This window comes from Cuculus canorus, chromosome 3 (assembly GCF_017976375.1).
Source record: "Cuculus canorus isolate bCucCan1 chromosome 3, bCucCan1.pri, whole genome shotgun sequence".
Taxonomy (NCBI): Eukaryota; Metazoa; Chordata; class Aves; order Cuculiformes; family Cuculidae; genus Cuculus; species Cuculus canorus.
Window position 1 is genome coordinate 58,397,409 of NC_071403.1, and position 15,091 is coordinate 58,412,499.

General features: G+C 41.1%; 2 protein-coding genes across 26 annotated transcripts in view; both read left to right on the forward strand.

The window, feature by feature from the left end:
- AFDN (afadin, adherens junction formation factor) overlaps nucleotides 1–9,429 on the forward strand; it is a 124,741-nt gene extending 115,312 nt beyond the window's left edge. For 10 of the 24 annotated variants that reach the window (XM_054061396.1, XM_054061398.1, XM_054061403.1 and 7 more), the window contains 3 exons: nucleotides 1,504–2,020; nucleotides 6,008–6,092; nucleotides 7,268–9,429. In XM_054061396.1, coding sequence (XP_053917371.1) covers nucleotides 1,504–2,020; nucleotides 6,008–6,092; nucleotides 7,268–7,412 — 747 coding nt within the window. In that variant the 3' untranslated portion in view covers nucleotides 7,413–9,429. Of the gene's footprint in view, nucleotides 1–1,503; nucleotides 2,021–6,007; nucleotides 6,093–7,267 lie in introns of those variants that run through there. The other 14 variants (XM_054061407.1, XM_054061411.1, XM_054061412.1 and 11 more) reach the window with 4 other exon arrangements.
- Nucleotides 9,430–14,193: 4,764 nt separating this feature from the next.
- The window catches only part of KIF25 (kinesin family member 25), a 41,329-nt gene continuing 40,431 nt past the window's right edge, over nucleotides 14,194–15,091 (forward strand). Inside the window, exon 1 of one of the 2 annotated variants that reach the window (XM_054063870.1) lies at nucleotides 14,194–14,330. In XM_054063870.1, coding sequence (XP_053919845.1) covers nucleotides 14,256–14,330 — 75 coding nt within the window. In that variant the 5' untranslated portion in view covers nucleotides 14,194–14,255. Of the gene's footprint in view, nucleotides 14,331–14,609; nucleotides 14,704–15,091 lie in introns of those variants that run through there. The other variant, XM_054063871.1, reaches the window with a different exon arrangement.

Here is a 15,091-nt window from a genome sequence, read left to right on the forward strand (position 1 = left end):
GCTTCTAGGGTCCTTCAAAACATTATACATGAATTTGAGAAGCTTTACTAATCCAAAATGGATAACAAAGCACCTCGTTTGACTCTTAGCATGTGTATTAAGACCCTCTTCTTCCGAGAGAAAGAACGGTTACTTTTGTTCAGGTTGAAGACCTGCCAGTTAGTAACACTGACTTCAGAATGAAGAAAGAGAACTAGCTTTTACTGTTGGGAGAAATTTCATCCTGAAAGCTTGAGCAAATATATTTAAAAAAAAACAAACAAACCCAAATATATTCACCTTGTTAATTACTTCTATTAGATTGTTTTCAAGGTTTTTTTAGACTGTTTTTTATTAGCAGTATGGGTAGATGAGCAGAAAGAAGCTAATCTGGGGGTGATGATAGGATGACATTTGGATCTCACACTTCCTGAATGGGTTTTCAGTGACAGATCTTGACTGAGACACTTGCACATCTACCAATTCAGAACTACCATCTGACTTCTGCAGTGGTTTTAAAGAAGTAGTAAAAGGAGACGAGTTCCATGTCTTTCCTCTAAATGAAGAAGATCAGGTTTTAGTTTTGTTTGGGTTTTTTAGGATAACTGATGCACTGTTGAGCAGATAAGGTGGATTTTTTGTTCAAACACATGCATTAAACACAGGTGATTTTTTTTTTTCCAAAACATCATGTATTCTCAACAAAAGTCATGCAAGGTTTAGACAAAAGATTTTTGTAATGTGTGTTTTCTAAATACACGTTTTCATTTCTTATTAAAATAGCTACTGAATAGACCCTTGTCTTAGTTTACGATGTGGCAGCACATGAACAGAATTAAATGCTATTTAGTTTAAAACCAGTAAAAATCTTTTAAACTGAAAAAATACATAGGAGATATTTTATGGCTTTTTAAATGGTCAGTAGCCTCATACAAATATCATTAGCATAGGCTTGTTGGGTTTTGTAGTAATCGTTTTTAAAAACAGTTAGTTGATGTTTTAGAGAAGTTTTGTTATTTGATTTCAGTGGTATAAGTACTTTTCCTAGTATTTATACTAGAAGCTTTCTTAGGAGTCATCTATTCTAAGGATTTGTTGATTAGTTTGCATTGCATAAGCACGCAGCAAAATTACAAAGTTCCTATTTTGAGATGGTAATTAATTTTATTTATTTTCTTCTCCCACTAATTTGCAGTTTCAATAAATCTACCTCGTATTACCTGTAGTTACATTTTGAGTAATAACTGCTGGAATTGCCCTTGGTTCACACAGGCAGTTGCCTTAGTTGTTACCACAGGGAGTGGTAACATCAATAACAGCAACACCATGTTACAGGACAACTGCCATTTTTTTCATAGCACTAAATATTCTTTGTATGAGTCCATATAGATGTCCTGCTCATTGCCACAAAAGGAGACAAAAAAAATAAAAATGTTTGCAGCTTGGTGATGGAAAACTTAAATTTCTCTTCAATTGAAATGCCTGTCTTTCTGATCACTGTGTTTGTTTCCTCTGGCCTTACAGAGGCGACAGGAAGAGGAGTATTACAGTCGCTTAGAGGCTGAAAGGCGCAGGCAGCACGATGAAGCAGAACGAAGATTACTGGAACCTGACGAGCCTGGTCTGTACAGACCTCCACTTCCACGGGAATATGAACTCCCAACCCCAACCCCTTCATCTAACGCTCCTCCTCCCCCACCTCAGCGAAACACCTCTTACCTCAAAACACAGGTCCTCTCCCCTGACACGATTTATACTGCCAAGTTTGTTGCATACAATGATGATGATGAGGAGGAGGAGGATTCCAATCTAGCAGGTCAGGATAAGTACTCCAGCACAAGAAAATCTTATGGTGACTTTCCTTCTGCCACCCTTAAGCCACAGCAGCCCTCCCGCCAGCCTCGTCCAGTTTCAGATGGCCTCTTCCTTTCCAACTCATTCCAGTCATCTGCAGTCAATGCCAACAGTACTATTGCCAAAAAAAGCCAGCCCCCTCCCCCACCAAACAAACAGAGTTTCATCCATGCCAGCAGCTCGAAAGGTAGACACTATGAAATCAATCATCTCTACAGAACTATCCTTGTGTTTTCAACTCTGGTGCTGTAGATTGAATCACTTTACTTTGTGATTTATTTTTTTCCCACTTAATCACTATTTTCACTATGGTGATCTAACTTAAATCCTGATATTAATGTGAATCCTCCGATTTTTAATTGTTTTTATCTCTCAGATTTCTTTGTTCCTTACAAAAATTCCATCTTTCACACAATTGATCAGAAATTATATTAACTCTTACTCAATCAATTCAAAGTACTGTTGGTTTTGGCTTTCACTCTGTAGCTTTCAAGTGATTTGTTTTGTATGACTGACCACTGGTTACTCAGGGCATCTGAAAGTGCACCTTTCTTGAACACAGGAAACCTTTTCTAATGGGTTCACGGACAGAGCTTATCTTCCGCTTTCATTATTGGTGCTGGGGTTCTCTCTTAAATAGTGTGTGCAAATGGCTTTAAAAATGGCCTTGGTAGATGTAGTTATTAAATATACAAGTATCAACAGATGTATTGGACATGCAGTTAGTTTTGTGTATTAGGCCCATTCCTGTACTTCAGATTTGTACAGTGCCAATTTCTTGCAAAGAAAGACAATAATATAAATTTCATCTTAGTGCTTTTTGCCTTTACGGTGCTTTCCCTGTAGTTCTTAGTCTTCTCACCTTGTTTCTTGTATAACTCCCAGTGGGCAACCATAATGGAGTTTAATTTCAAGTAGGTCTCTACCGGCTAGTAACTTCAGCACCATATTTTATCTGCAGAATACTAGTTTAGCTATACTCCAGAATTTAAAGCTGATTTAAGTCCAAAGTTCCATGCTAATTTTTTTAACTGCTGTCAGTGTAGATCTCGCTCTGATAAATTTGTAGGAGTCTTTAAATAGCAGCATCTTCCAGTGCTTCCCCTACATTTGTTTTCTTCTATAATCTTCTGAAGACAATGATGGCCATGGCATTGCCCTAGTTAATTCTTTTTAGTTGTGCTGGAAGCCAACAAATGCCTGACACAACCAACTCCAGCTGATCAAATCGTCCTTCTAAAATGCAAGGGCTAGCAAGTCACCGGAGATAGCAAGTGAAAGTGTTTATGCTGGCTTCTAGCCAAATGGCTAACTTGTTTATTAGATTCAAGTCTTGTTGGCAAATGTGGAGGCCTACATTATGGTATATCCCTGATCACCTTTTTGGGCCCTCTAAGGAATTATGAAAAGCACTTACTTTCTTTATTTAGGGGTGTTGGTGTGCCCCTGGTCATAGGGAGCATATGAGCCTCAGAATAGATTTCATCTATCAGAAGCACTTCTGATCCAGCTGCAGTAGTGTATCCATCTGATTTAGGGTATTTATAAGGCCATACAGGTACATCATACTCTGAGCTTCCTGTCTGCATCCATTTCAATGAAGGCTTAAGTCATCGTTTTCCAGCAAGACATCCATTCCTTTGCAGAACAAATGAGCTTCTACTACAATTGGACTGGTTCCAGTGTCAAAGCAAACTGCACAGCATTGTGTAGTTTTAATATTGCTGCAGGGATGGTAGTTTAGCTCAGTAGTAATTATTGTCCAATTGATAATAGCTGATGCTTAGCAGTTTCACTGTTAGAAGTGAATATGGCACCCAAGTTGTGTAAAAAGTATGCACGCTGATATTAGTTTAAAAGAAAGAAAAAAACCCAACAGTGTTTATTTACCCTGGTGTTGCCTGTGAGATCTTGTGATGTAGGAGTCCCTATGGATTCCGCAAGCCTGTCTTATCACTCCTGTCTGGCTCTGTCATAGGTTCCAAATTTTAAAGGGAGATGAAGGAAAGTTTTAGCTTTTCAGTGTGGTGTCATTCGACTGGAGTCTGAACGGACACACTGTGCACTACTTGCTGTGTGCTACCGTTGGAATGCTAATAATTCCATGCCTGCATACCGTGCAAATGAGTCCACTGATAAACTCTCAACCAGTGAACTCACATCATGAGTTTGTACCAGGAGGACTCTAGCTTTTGAGCACCTTATATCACACAATTAATGAGTTAAAATAACATTAAAGAAAGACAGGAAATGTGTGGAAGAGGTTCCCCTTAAACACTATGACTATTTTGTCATAGTGTTAGGAATATTCTGAAACAGCAGGCATCTGACATCAAACTGTATGTCTGTACTGAGTTCTTGTGCTTTCAAAGGACTTTCTTTTTCTAGAAATTCTTACTTGAAACTGACTATAATACAGTGTAAAATATGCCTTCCATCACAACATACAGGCTTCCAAAGGCCCTTGCTTCCTTGCCTTATTTGGCACTTTGGAGGCTGTGCATATAATGAATTAAGTAACTTTAGACCCATCAGTCAGTACTGTCACCACCACTCTTCCTACCTCCCATCATCCACAACCCGGAATGCTCTTTCATATGTAATTGCAATCCTGCTGTTAATTTGAATGGAAAAATGAATGTCAGGAAAATGAAACGTTCAGTGATACTTTTTACATGCACACAATCTACAAAGCTTTGATTAGGGTTTTGGTAACAATTAAGGAATGTTGTAGTATGATGCTTCGGCTTTAATAACCTAATTCATAAACCATACAACTAATTTTGAATACTCTTATTTCATAATTTTTAAAATAGCCATGAGAACAGGTTAACTTCACCTGATTGCTCAAGCTTCTAAGAAGACTGCCTGCGTAACGTACAAAGCCGTTTGCACAAAATGCAGAATTCACTGTGCAGTTTACCATCTCCCATCTCTCTGACTCTCTTACATTACTGTCCTTTACAGCTCTCTTCTGTTCTCGGTGTTAACTCTAGTAAACCATGCTTCTGCAAATTTTGTTCTCGTACCTTCTTCCACTGGGTCTCTTAAGACCTTTGGGTGTGTCAACCAAGAAAAAAGCCAACACCCACATCAAAACTACTGCGCTAAAGTGGGTGAAAGTATGAGCCACAGCATGTGGAACCAGACTTTTTGAAGTAGGGAAGATAGTACTTGTATGCATGTAAGATGTGTCTTAGAGGAAAAAAGTCTTGGTGTGCCTGGCATACTTAGCATGATTTGGTCTGTTACAGATTTTTGATGGAAAATATTTTGCCTGCAACACTCTGGCTAATTTCGCTGGTGTGTTCCAGCAACATATGTATCCTTTATTGAATATTTATGACAAGTTACATATACCAGTGGAAGAAGCAAACATTTTCTTCTGTACCAAAGAAGGTTCACAAGACATAACGCATAAAATATTGAGATCAGAACTGTCTAAAGACAAATCCAAGTATTGTGCTGACACTTATTTTTACTCTTTGCCTGACAGTTATTAAAAGAATATGGTCTTAAATACACATCAAATTATTAAACTTTTTGATTGGAAAGAAAAAGTTTTGTCTTGTGGCCTTTAGAAAGGATTAATATAATGCGTAAAGCCTGTGTGTTATGTCAACTTAAACTAAAGGTGCAGTGCTGCAAGATATTTGCTTGAAATTGAGATTTAAAAGGAGAGGGGGCCCTTTCTGTGTGATACTGTTTACTTAAACAGAGATAAAAATTCTGACTGCTGAATTGCTAAAGTGGTATATACTAATCTGTGCTTGTAAAAAGAGCAGCTGCAACTAACTTCTTTCCTGTGGAGCTTGTTACAGGATAATGAAGTGTTCTGCTCTTTCCGTCAGTCTCCTTGAACAACTTCGAATAGCTATGTAACAGTATGCCATAATAAGATGAAGACCATGATTTCATATGGTCTGGACAGCCTGAACAAAAGATGTTCTGACTCAAAATTAGGAATAAAAAAATTACAACTGTTTTGAGACCAGGTGGAATTTAGTAATACGGGTTTAAAATATTCTACAGATCAGATGACCCTCTAAATTTATTTGTTATTTTAGTTCGATATTATTTTTTGAAAGAAGCACTGCACCTTTTTTAAGACATACAGTATAAAGATTCTGTGTTGTAACTGCAGTCCTTCAACTTACTTTTTCTTTTGCATAAGGAATAAATTCATACACTGGATCTACAGGAGCAGCTGTCGGGGCCCATGAAGTTTATCGGGATCCAAGAGACAAAAGATCTAAAAGGTGACATGTGGGAGACCATTGACTTTTACACACCTGATTTGTCTAACTTCTGCAATATTTTTTTGTTGTTGTATCTCCACGGGCTATTTAAGAGTTCTGCAGATGGCTCTAAAGTATTTTCGGTTGCTATAAAATACAAATACATTTTCCACAAGTCTTTAGGTGATCAAGAGGACTGTTTCACAGCAGCAAATTTGAGTGCCACAACTGAATCAACTCAGTAAACGAACAACTTCAGCTGCTGTAGGTGTATTTATAAATCTGAACAGTACAGCTCAAGTGAGATTCTTACCAAATTTGTAAGAAGCATAAATAATACAGTCTGTACTTTGTATGTGAGTGGCAAGCTTTACTGTGTAGCATATTGAAGATGTGACTGGGCTTGGCTAGTATTCTGTTGAAGTTTTTAGCCCAGTTCCTGCATTTTAAAATATAGCTAATGTTTTGTTGGAGCGTGCAGAGCAGAGACATCTTTGGGCGAAAAGGGAAACCCCTCCTGATCAAGAAATTCAAATATATATTAAAGCTTTACTATATGAGGCTTAATTGCATATATAAAGGGTTGTTACAGCTACGACTAAGAATTCAGATCTTCACTGTGGTGGTCAGGAACTTGTAATATAAAATCTGGTTTGCTACAAAGGTAAGAGATAAGTGCAAGAGCTCAGGTAACTATTGCACGTGGAACCTTTGCCTGTATAAAATGAAATACAGAAGTGTTAGGGCTGCCACAGCGTACCTCAGTACTACTAGCCTTGTTTACCAAGACATAAAAGCTTTCTATTCCGGTGCTTATTCCTAGATTCCTAGACACGTGCTGCCACACAAAGGCTTGCTGATTTAGCCATAACAGCAGTGCTGAGCTAATATAGATGATACCCTAGTTTACATCTCCACTTCACTTTGAACACTGGCAAACAGTTTAATTCATGTCAATGTGCAGGTGGTTATGAGCCATTACTTCGTCTTAAGTGGTAGCACAACGTCAGAATTAAAGGTATGTGTGAGAACGAAACCTTGCAGAACACTGAATGGAGAATCTTGTGCTGTAGACAGAAAAGCTACTGGTTAGTACATGTTGTTAAGAATTTCTGTATTTAAGGATATTGTAGATAAGAATTATAACAAAGACCTCTTTTTTTTTTTTTTTTTTTTTTTTTTTTTTACCTTTCCAGTCAAGATACAGATTTACCTGGAGCACCTGAAAACTTGACATTTAGGGAACGCCAGCGACTTTTTTCACAGGGTCAGGATGTATCCAATAAAGTAAAAGCTTCGAGAAAATTAATGGAACTGGAAAATGAGTTGAACACAAAATAAGATGAAAGCACCTTATCAGATGTAACCTGAAGATCTCTAAATTGAGGGATTGAGATGGGGGCACACTACTAGTGAACAGAAAATGAATGTTTTCTGAAAGGAGTGACTTTGATTCCTCTATATCCAAGACTGTTAATTAAGATTTAGAGATGTTGCAATAGCAAGAAAACTGATTACTTTGCCAGGAGCTTGTGGTTTATGCAATGAAAGCACTGTAAAATTTTAAAGATATGAATCACGTGAAGGTAACTCTTTTCTTTTTTTTCCTTCTTTCTTTCTGTTTTGGGGGCTAAGTACTTGTACACCAGACCAAGTAGCACTTGTCAAAGATAAGTTCTGTTTCCTGGTGTTTTACAGACACACTTTTGTTTTAGCTGCTGAGCAGAGAGAGTGAGAATAGCTTGAACTGCCTAAAGTAAACTGTGCACTAGAAATTAGTATTTAGTTTGTTTGATAAGAAGACAATACCTGGGCCACCTTAAATAAAGCTTCATATGCAAGTTTGACATGCTGTATGGCATTCATACAATGAGCAACATATCAATACAGATCTTACCATTACTTACTACTGGTATTACACACAATCTATAGGTATAACCATGGAATAAAAACATTTCTAGTCCTATGTAGTTGTTGGGTCTCAAATGGTTGCATAAGAATTTATCTGTGGTTGTGGAGAAGTTTCTGTGTTGATGCATCCCCACTGTATGTGCTTCAGACTCTGAAAAACGTGAAGATAAAACATGTGGATAATTGTTTTACATAAGCAATAGATAGCAGGCTACACTAGTGGCCCTTCATCAGCTAGGACCAAAATGTTAGTAATGTGTCAAAGGACAGGAGTAATGATTCCAGTTCCAAGGTGAGCAGAACAGATACGTACGTTTTCTGATAAAGGTAGATGAGAAGTTATTAGGTATGGAACAGTATTGATAAGTCTGCTGTTACCAGTTCAACAATATCCTTTTTGTCCCTATGGAGTAGTGAACTGACATACTGGAGAGAAAGTCTGGGATACAGCATTGCTATATGGGAGTGGGAATGTTAGTAAGGTCGTTAACAGACCTGGTGTGCTGGCAACAAACCATCTCTGCTCAAGCTGAGGAAGCAGTGCTAGCAAGCTCTTCTTTAGTCACACTGGCTTTACTGTCATCCTGTTACTGTTGTACTGAAAATCTTTTTGGCAGTTCAAGCTATTTTTCCACACTGTAATAGCCTTATTTAATTTTAAATTCTTATTCTTTTTCCTCCCACTATTTCTTCAGCTATGCGTATGTGGCTGATGATGTTGGGATTAAGGACCTCATCAGAGTTTTTCTCATTGTGTGATGTTAAGACAGTATATATTGTGATTCCAAACAAATTTTCTATTTGACAAAGCCCTTTACTGGCTTTAGATGATTTTTTTTTCCTGTATCATATTGTTCTCTTATAAATATATATTTAGGGAATTGTGCACACTTCCAAATACAAAGGGGTAGACTTTCACTGCCTTAGGAAAGAAATCACTTTTAATAAGAGCTGTATGATAAATAAATGCAAGTTAATGAAAATTGGAGTGTAAATATTTTTTACGTGTTTCAGGTTTCTTATTTGAAAGTGTGCTTTTACCGTTTCACCTGTTAAATATGAAGTAGAAGATTAAACTGGTTCGAAGTGTTAATGAAGGATCTGCATGCTTGCTATGTCTGTTAATCAGGAAAAGCAAGCCTCTCCCAATTTATCTTGAGAACACTAGCAGCCTTACAGTTACAAATTTTTCTTAAGGAAAAAACTTATGCTGTGGCTGAATTACTGTTTCTGCTAGAATCTGAAAAAGGCTTAGCAAAAATATACCTATAACCTTCAGTTGAGTGGATTTGGCCGCTATTGGGCATTCGGGTCAAGTGTGAATATGTGTAAAAGTGCTTTTCATATTTGTCTGTGCATTATTATGAAAAACATCAAAACTGCTGTAGTTTCCCATTTCTACTGTATTTCACTTGCAACTATTTTTAATAAAGTTTGTATTGTATTTAACTTTGCATTAAATGTTTACTGTTTGTTATTTAATTCTGCATTTGTAACAGTGTTGCCATAACCAAAAGGGTTCCTTTTTATGTGTTTTGCCTTTCTAATCCTTTCAAAATTTTACATGGAGAGTCAACAGAGGACACTGATTCTTATTTATCAGAGAGGAGAATTTCTTGGGAGAGGAGAATTCAGTGTCTGCAGCAGTGTCTTGAAAGAAGTGGTGATTTTTATAGCTTAACCAGCAACGCAGGAAACAGTAAATATTGGTGGGGTGAATTATGCAGGCAGTCCTACTGTGTTTGTAAGCTCCTGTATTTCTAACAGAGAAGAGGAACCTGAAATACAGCTTCTTTTGAAAAGTAAATAACATTACAACCAGAGTCTCCGTTGGAATTGCTATGATAAAAAGTCATTTGCTCTCTTTATTTTGAACGCAAAGACAGGATAACTTTTTTGTCAAATCTCTGGAAAAAAAATCATTTTGGCTGACCTGGAAGTTTAGGGGGTTGGACTCAAATTCAGTGTGTAGTTTTGAATGAAGGTGAGTTAAAGGACTTAAGAATGGTGATGCTCTTGTTCTCTCATTGGGTTGATAAGGTTAGATGACTTGACTGTTGATGGGACACAGCATTTCTGCTTGAGAAGAGTGGTGGTGGGAACCAGGCCCTGGTGAAGAGCTCTAGGTGCCTTCCGCTGTAGCCCAATGTCCACTGGTGCCAGGACTGAGAGTCACCTACATCTCTTCCCAGGTGAGTACCTTAGTCTCTTGAATTGTTGAGTCCATGCTCTTGAGTTTTCAAAATCATTAATGAAGACATTCTGGATTTTAGTGTGAGATGTATATATAGAGGCAGGGAGGAAGCTAAATAAACCCCAGAATGCCAGAAGTGCTGTGTAGTATATTGCAAGGAAATGACTGTCAGGACCTGAAGGAATGGCTGAGTGGCCTCTTTTATCCATGTTTTCAGTCTGTAGCTTTTGCCTATGAGAACAGACTAAAGCGAAACTTTGAATATAAAATGTGTAGTGTAGAAGAAAAAGGAAACAATCCACTGTCCTTCTGTATGGTGGTCCTTCGGTCTAAGCAAGAGGAAGGAACTGGTACAAGCAAAAAGTGATTTGTTTGAGACTGCAGTTGCAACTGTGAACTGTGTCACAGAAACAGACATTTCCAGACTAAAGTAGTCCAAGGGTTTGGGGGGAGGACCTGTGTGATCTGCAACAGCAGTAACGCATTTTCAAGTGGGAAAACAAGTTTTGAGCTATTCCTTGCACAGTTCAGATGAGGTGTGCTAAGTGAGGTGCTCACTGCTTTGCTTTAGGGACATGAGTTGTCATTCTTAGTAGCATAGCTCTTTGTACTTCAACTAATAATTATCCTTGTGGTGATAATTCTGTGAAATTACATTGCATATGCAGCCAGGTCTGCTGCTCCCAGCGAAGACTCCAATTATTTGAAACCTCTGTCAAATTCTCCCTTTTAGCACCTGTCATACACACACACTGCTTTTACATGTTTTTTGTACTACAGTCTTGCTGGTAGCTGAGGAAAAGGCAGGGAAATGAAGAAATTGGCAAAGTCAGTCAGTCAAAGTACTTGTTTACTGAAATAATTATGTATGTGATTGTACAGATTGCTGTTTGTAGGTCAAGCAATGAGTACACAAGCAGCAGAACAAATGAGATCATTCCTTACCTGCTAATTCAATTAGATAAATCATAACAAAAATAGCTTTACCAAGAGTATCTTAAAACAGTAACTGTGTATTTGGTAGTAAGAATGGGAGAACATTTGGCTCTTCCTCCTGTTTTGTCAAATGATGTTACGGTCTCAAACGGTCACTTAGTGGCTGTGGTGTAGAAGGCAAAGCCTCACAGGTAATTCAGATTCAGCTGACTTCTTTTGCAGCTGCAGTGGGAGGTAAACTCCTGTAAGAAGAACAAAATGCAACACACCTGCTCAGAGAAGCTTTTTATTCTTAGTAACATATGGATGTTTAGAACTGACTCTTAGTTACTGAAGCAAATGTCTTGTTAAAAATGTGAAATGAAATATTTAGAGCTTCACTGAATAATGTTTTCGGAAACTCAGATGATAAAAGTGTGTGCAATACAGCAGTCTCACGTTACTGTCTGCTGAACACAGCAAATGTGCTCTCATACCGGCTGAGAAATCCAAAGGCACACAGCGATGCGTCTCTCCGTATCTGCAACAAGAAGGATAACAGTCTTCTCTCATGGTATTTTTCCAAGTGTTTTTCTACACATTTTGTTTCTACTAACTGCTTTTAGGAATGCTGTAATGGATGACTCCTGTCAGATTACTGAAGCTGGGACCTCGTTAGTCCTGTTGATTCCACTACTGGGGTTAATGTGAAATGCATCTCAAGTATTCAAGACAGTGGTTACTTCATAGTATCTTAAGATTTATAATCTACCATGATATTTCACTGATACTAAAATTAATGGAGTAAAATGTGGATTCCGGAAATTTCATTAAATTTCTGGCTTTCCGGTTCCCCAGTATGATCTGTAGTAAGGCAGGGCTCTGCATTTGAGGGGAGGAAGACGATAGGATCAACTTGGTAGCAGTTTGGGGGAAAACTAAGATTCTTCAAAGCAGAGAATCATTTAGAAAGGTGACCTGGAATACAGCCTTGCAGCATTTCCAGAAGATAGCTTGATTTTACCATTTTTTCCTTGCCCAGGTCTCACTGACAGCCTGTTTTGTTCCCTGCCCATCAAGCAACTTCTGAGTTCTGGAAATAGAAGGATGTTCCCAAAAGAGAATTGATGCTGTTATGCCGAGTCACAGATCACATTGAGGGGTTTGGTGTTTTTTGTTTAGTACAGATGGCTCTGACCTTTCAGTAGTATCCAACTTTCAGGTCTACATAGAAAAATACACTAAATAAGGTATGCTTAGTTTTAGGTTACTAGGTTAGTTAGAGTGATAGTAAACTAAGTCTTCTCTGTTGCAGCCTATGAAAACCAGGTTCTTAATCTCATTCATAGTGGGTAAAACCCACAGCAAGGGAGACATTAACCTTCAGAGATGATCTTACTAAGATTAGGCTGATTTACGTTGGAAAACAACAGTGTTCTGACTTGACTGCTGCTGCAGGATAAGCATTACATATAAAAATCACAGCTCAGTGTCAAAAAGTGAGTCATATGCCTCAAGCTACCAAAATATTACCCCAAAAATAGACAATGTTGATACAATCCTGTCTGGCTTACTTAGTGCCAACAACTTCCAACATCCTCAGTGCTGCAGTAGTTTGCAACTCTTTCGGTTTTGGTTTGTTTTTTTTTTTTTAAGCCTAAATCCACTTGTCACTTTTCATTCTTCTACCAATGCAGAACTAGTTGCAAGGATGAACTGCTGAGGGGCTTCCAGTCAGTTTGTTTTTTTAAAAAAACTGAGATTACTGTTCATAGGAGGATGCTGCAGCATCATGGAAGACTAGAGAGAGCTGCAGAGAGATGTTTGGTTTGGACTGAGAGAGATGGGCTTTATCTGGTTCCTCTGTAAAGGATTGCTATCCCTTTTGTGCCAAAGATGGCAAGATTTACTGCTGTATGTCTTTGGATTTTCTGCTGCCTGTATGACAGCACATTCACCACGTTCAGGAGTCAGTAACTTGAGACTGCTGTTTTGCAGAACTGGATTCCTCTGTAATTATGATGTTTGCTTCAGTTAAGACCAAACCCAAAACTCAAACCCTGTCATGCAAAAGTAGCAGTATTTCCCACATCCAAGATGCTGATGTGTTTGATTCTGGCACACTTTCACATTTGGTAGCTAAACAGTATTCAGAAAAAAATTGAGATAGCATTAATCTTTCAGTACAATAAGGTTACATCACTGAGTAGCGCTACTAACAGGTGTGACACACTGGTCTTGGCAACCTTGCTATAAGACCCCCAGCCACAGCCTGAATTAGGGGCTCCTTTCTTGAGCAGCCTCTTGCCACGCCCACACCAGCTGGAGCTGCAGTCTTTGTCCACCTCTGAAGACTTGCCTAGACACTGACTTTGTTCACAGAGTTACTGAACAGTTGAGGTTGGAAGGCACCTCTTCCACAGTCAGCTACAGCCAGTTCCCTAGGACTGTGCCTAGCTGGGTTTTGAGTCTCTCCAAGGATGGAGCCTCCACAGCAGCTCCGGGCAGCCTCTGCCAGTATCTGACTACTCATGCTAAGGAAAAAAGAAAGGTTTAGAGGGATTTTTGTCTCAGTTTACTCCTATCACCCCTTCTTCTGTGACTGGGCACCACAGAAAAGACTCTGGCTCTGTGTTTATACTCTCCCTTTAGGAAGACTATCAGCACCCTCTCGGCCACCCCTCCTCCAGGCTGAGCCACGCCGCACGCTCTGTAACAGATGTTCCTATCCCTTAATCTTCTTTGTGACCTTTGCAGCCTTTAGACCAAGTGCTCAGGGCAGAAATCCCACACAGGATTTCCAGACGGAGCTCCAGGCTCTGCTCTCCTCCTCCTCCTCCTTTGTCGTGGCCGCTCAGCCTGAACGTGTGAGGCTGCTCCGGCCTTCGCTTCTGTCCCTGCCGGCTTCAACCTCCTTAACCTCAGCCCCCCGGGGTCGCTCATCCCAGCTGAGGCCGCAGGGATTTATAACCCGCGCCTTGGCTGCAGGGCGATTGGTGGCGGCGGGGGGAGGGGGGAGGGCACAGCCAATCGCAGCGACGCCGGGGGAGGAAGAAGGCGGGCCCTGTCACCATGGCAACGGGGCAGACGCCTTAAGGGCGTTTTTCATTGGGCGAGGGGCAGCGACCAAGGCAGATCCCTGAGCGGGCTCGGCGCGGAGGACGATGAGGCCGCGGCGCGGGCTCGACCCGGGCTCCGTCTGGGCGCAGCGGCTGCGGCAGCTGGAGCAGCGCCTGCGCGTGAGCCCCGCGCCGGGACGGGCGGAGGGGGAGGACGGGGCCGGGGCGTGGCCGGGGCGAAGAGGGCGTGGCTTTGTCAGCTCTGGGGGCGTGGCCTGCGCCAGTGCATAAGTGAGGCGAAAGAGGCGTGGCCACATCTGATCTGGGGTGAGGCCTGTCTGGTCTTTAAGTGTGGGGGGTGTGACTTGGGTCCGATCTGGGGGCGTGGATTGCTCGGATCTGTAAGGGGAACGTGAAAGGGGGCGTGGCCTGCCCAGGTATGGAGGCGGGGAGGAAGGGGCGTGGCCTGATCTGGTCTGTGGGCGATGCGATGGGGCGCGGACTGCCCGGGTCCATAAGTGGGGGGGTGAAGAGGCGTGGCCTGCCGGGGGCGGTAAGCAGGGGAAGGGGGCGTGGTTTTCCCGAGTCTGGGGGCGGGGCCTGACCGGGTAGATAGGCTGGGGTCAAAGGGGCGTGGCCTGCCCGTGTTTGTTAGTGGGGCGAAGGGGGCGTGGCCGGGTCTATCAGTGTGGGTGGAGGGTGAGTGGCCTGTCCGGATCGGTAAGGGATACAAAGGGCGTGGTCTGGCCGCGGTCTGGGGGCGTGGCCCGTCAGTCCATACGCAGGCCGATGGGGCGTGGCCTGCCAAGTATATAAGGGAGAAGTGGGCGTGGCCTGTCTGGCTGTAAGCGGGTGCGAAAGAGGGCGTGGCCTAGCGGGGGCGTGTGTCGGGGCGGGGTCTCGGGCCGCGGTGTCCTCGGGCCGTTCCCGCTCCCCGCCCC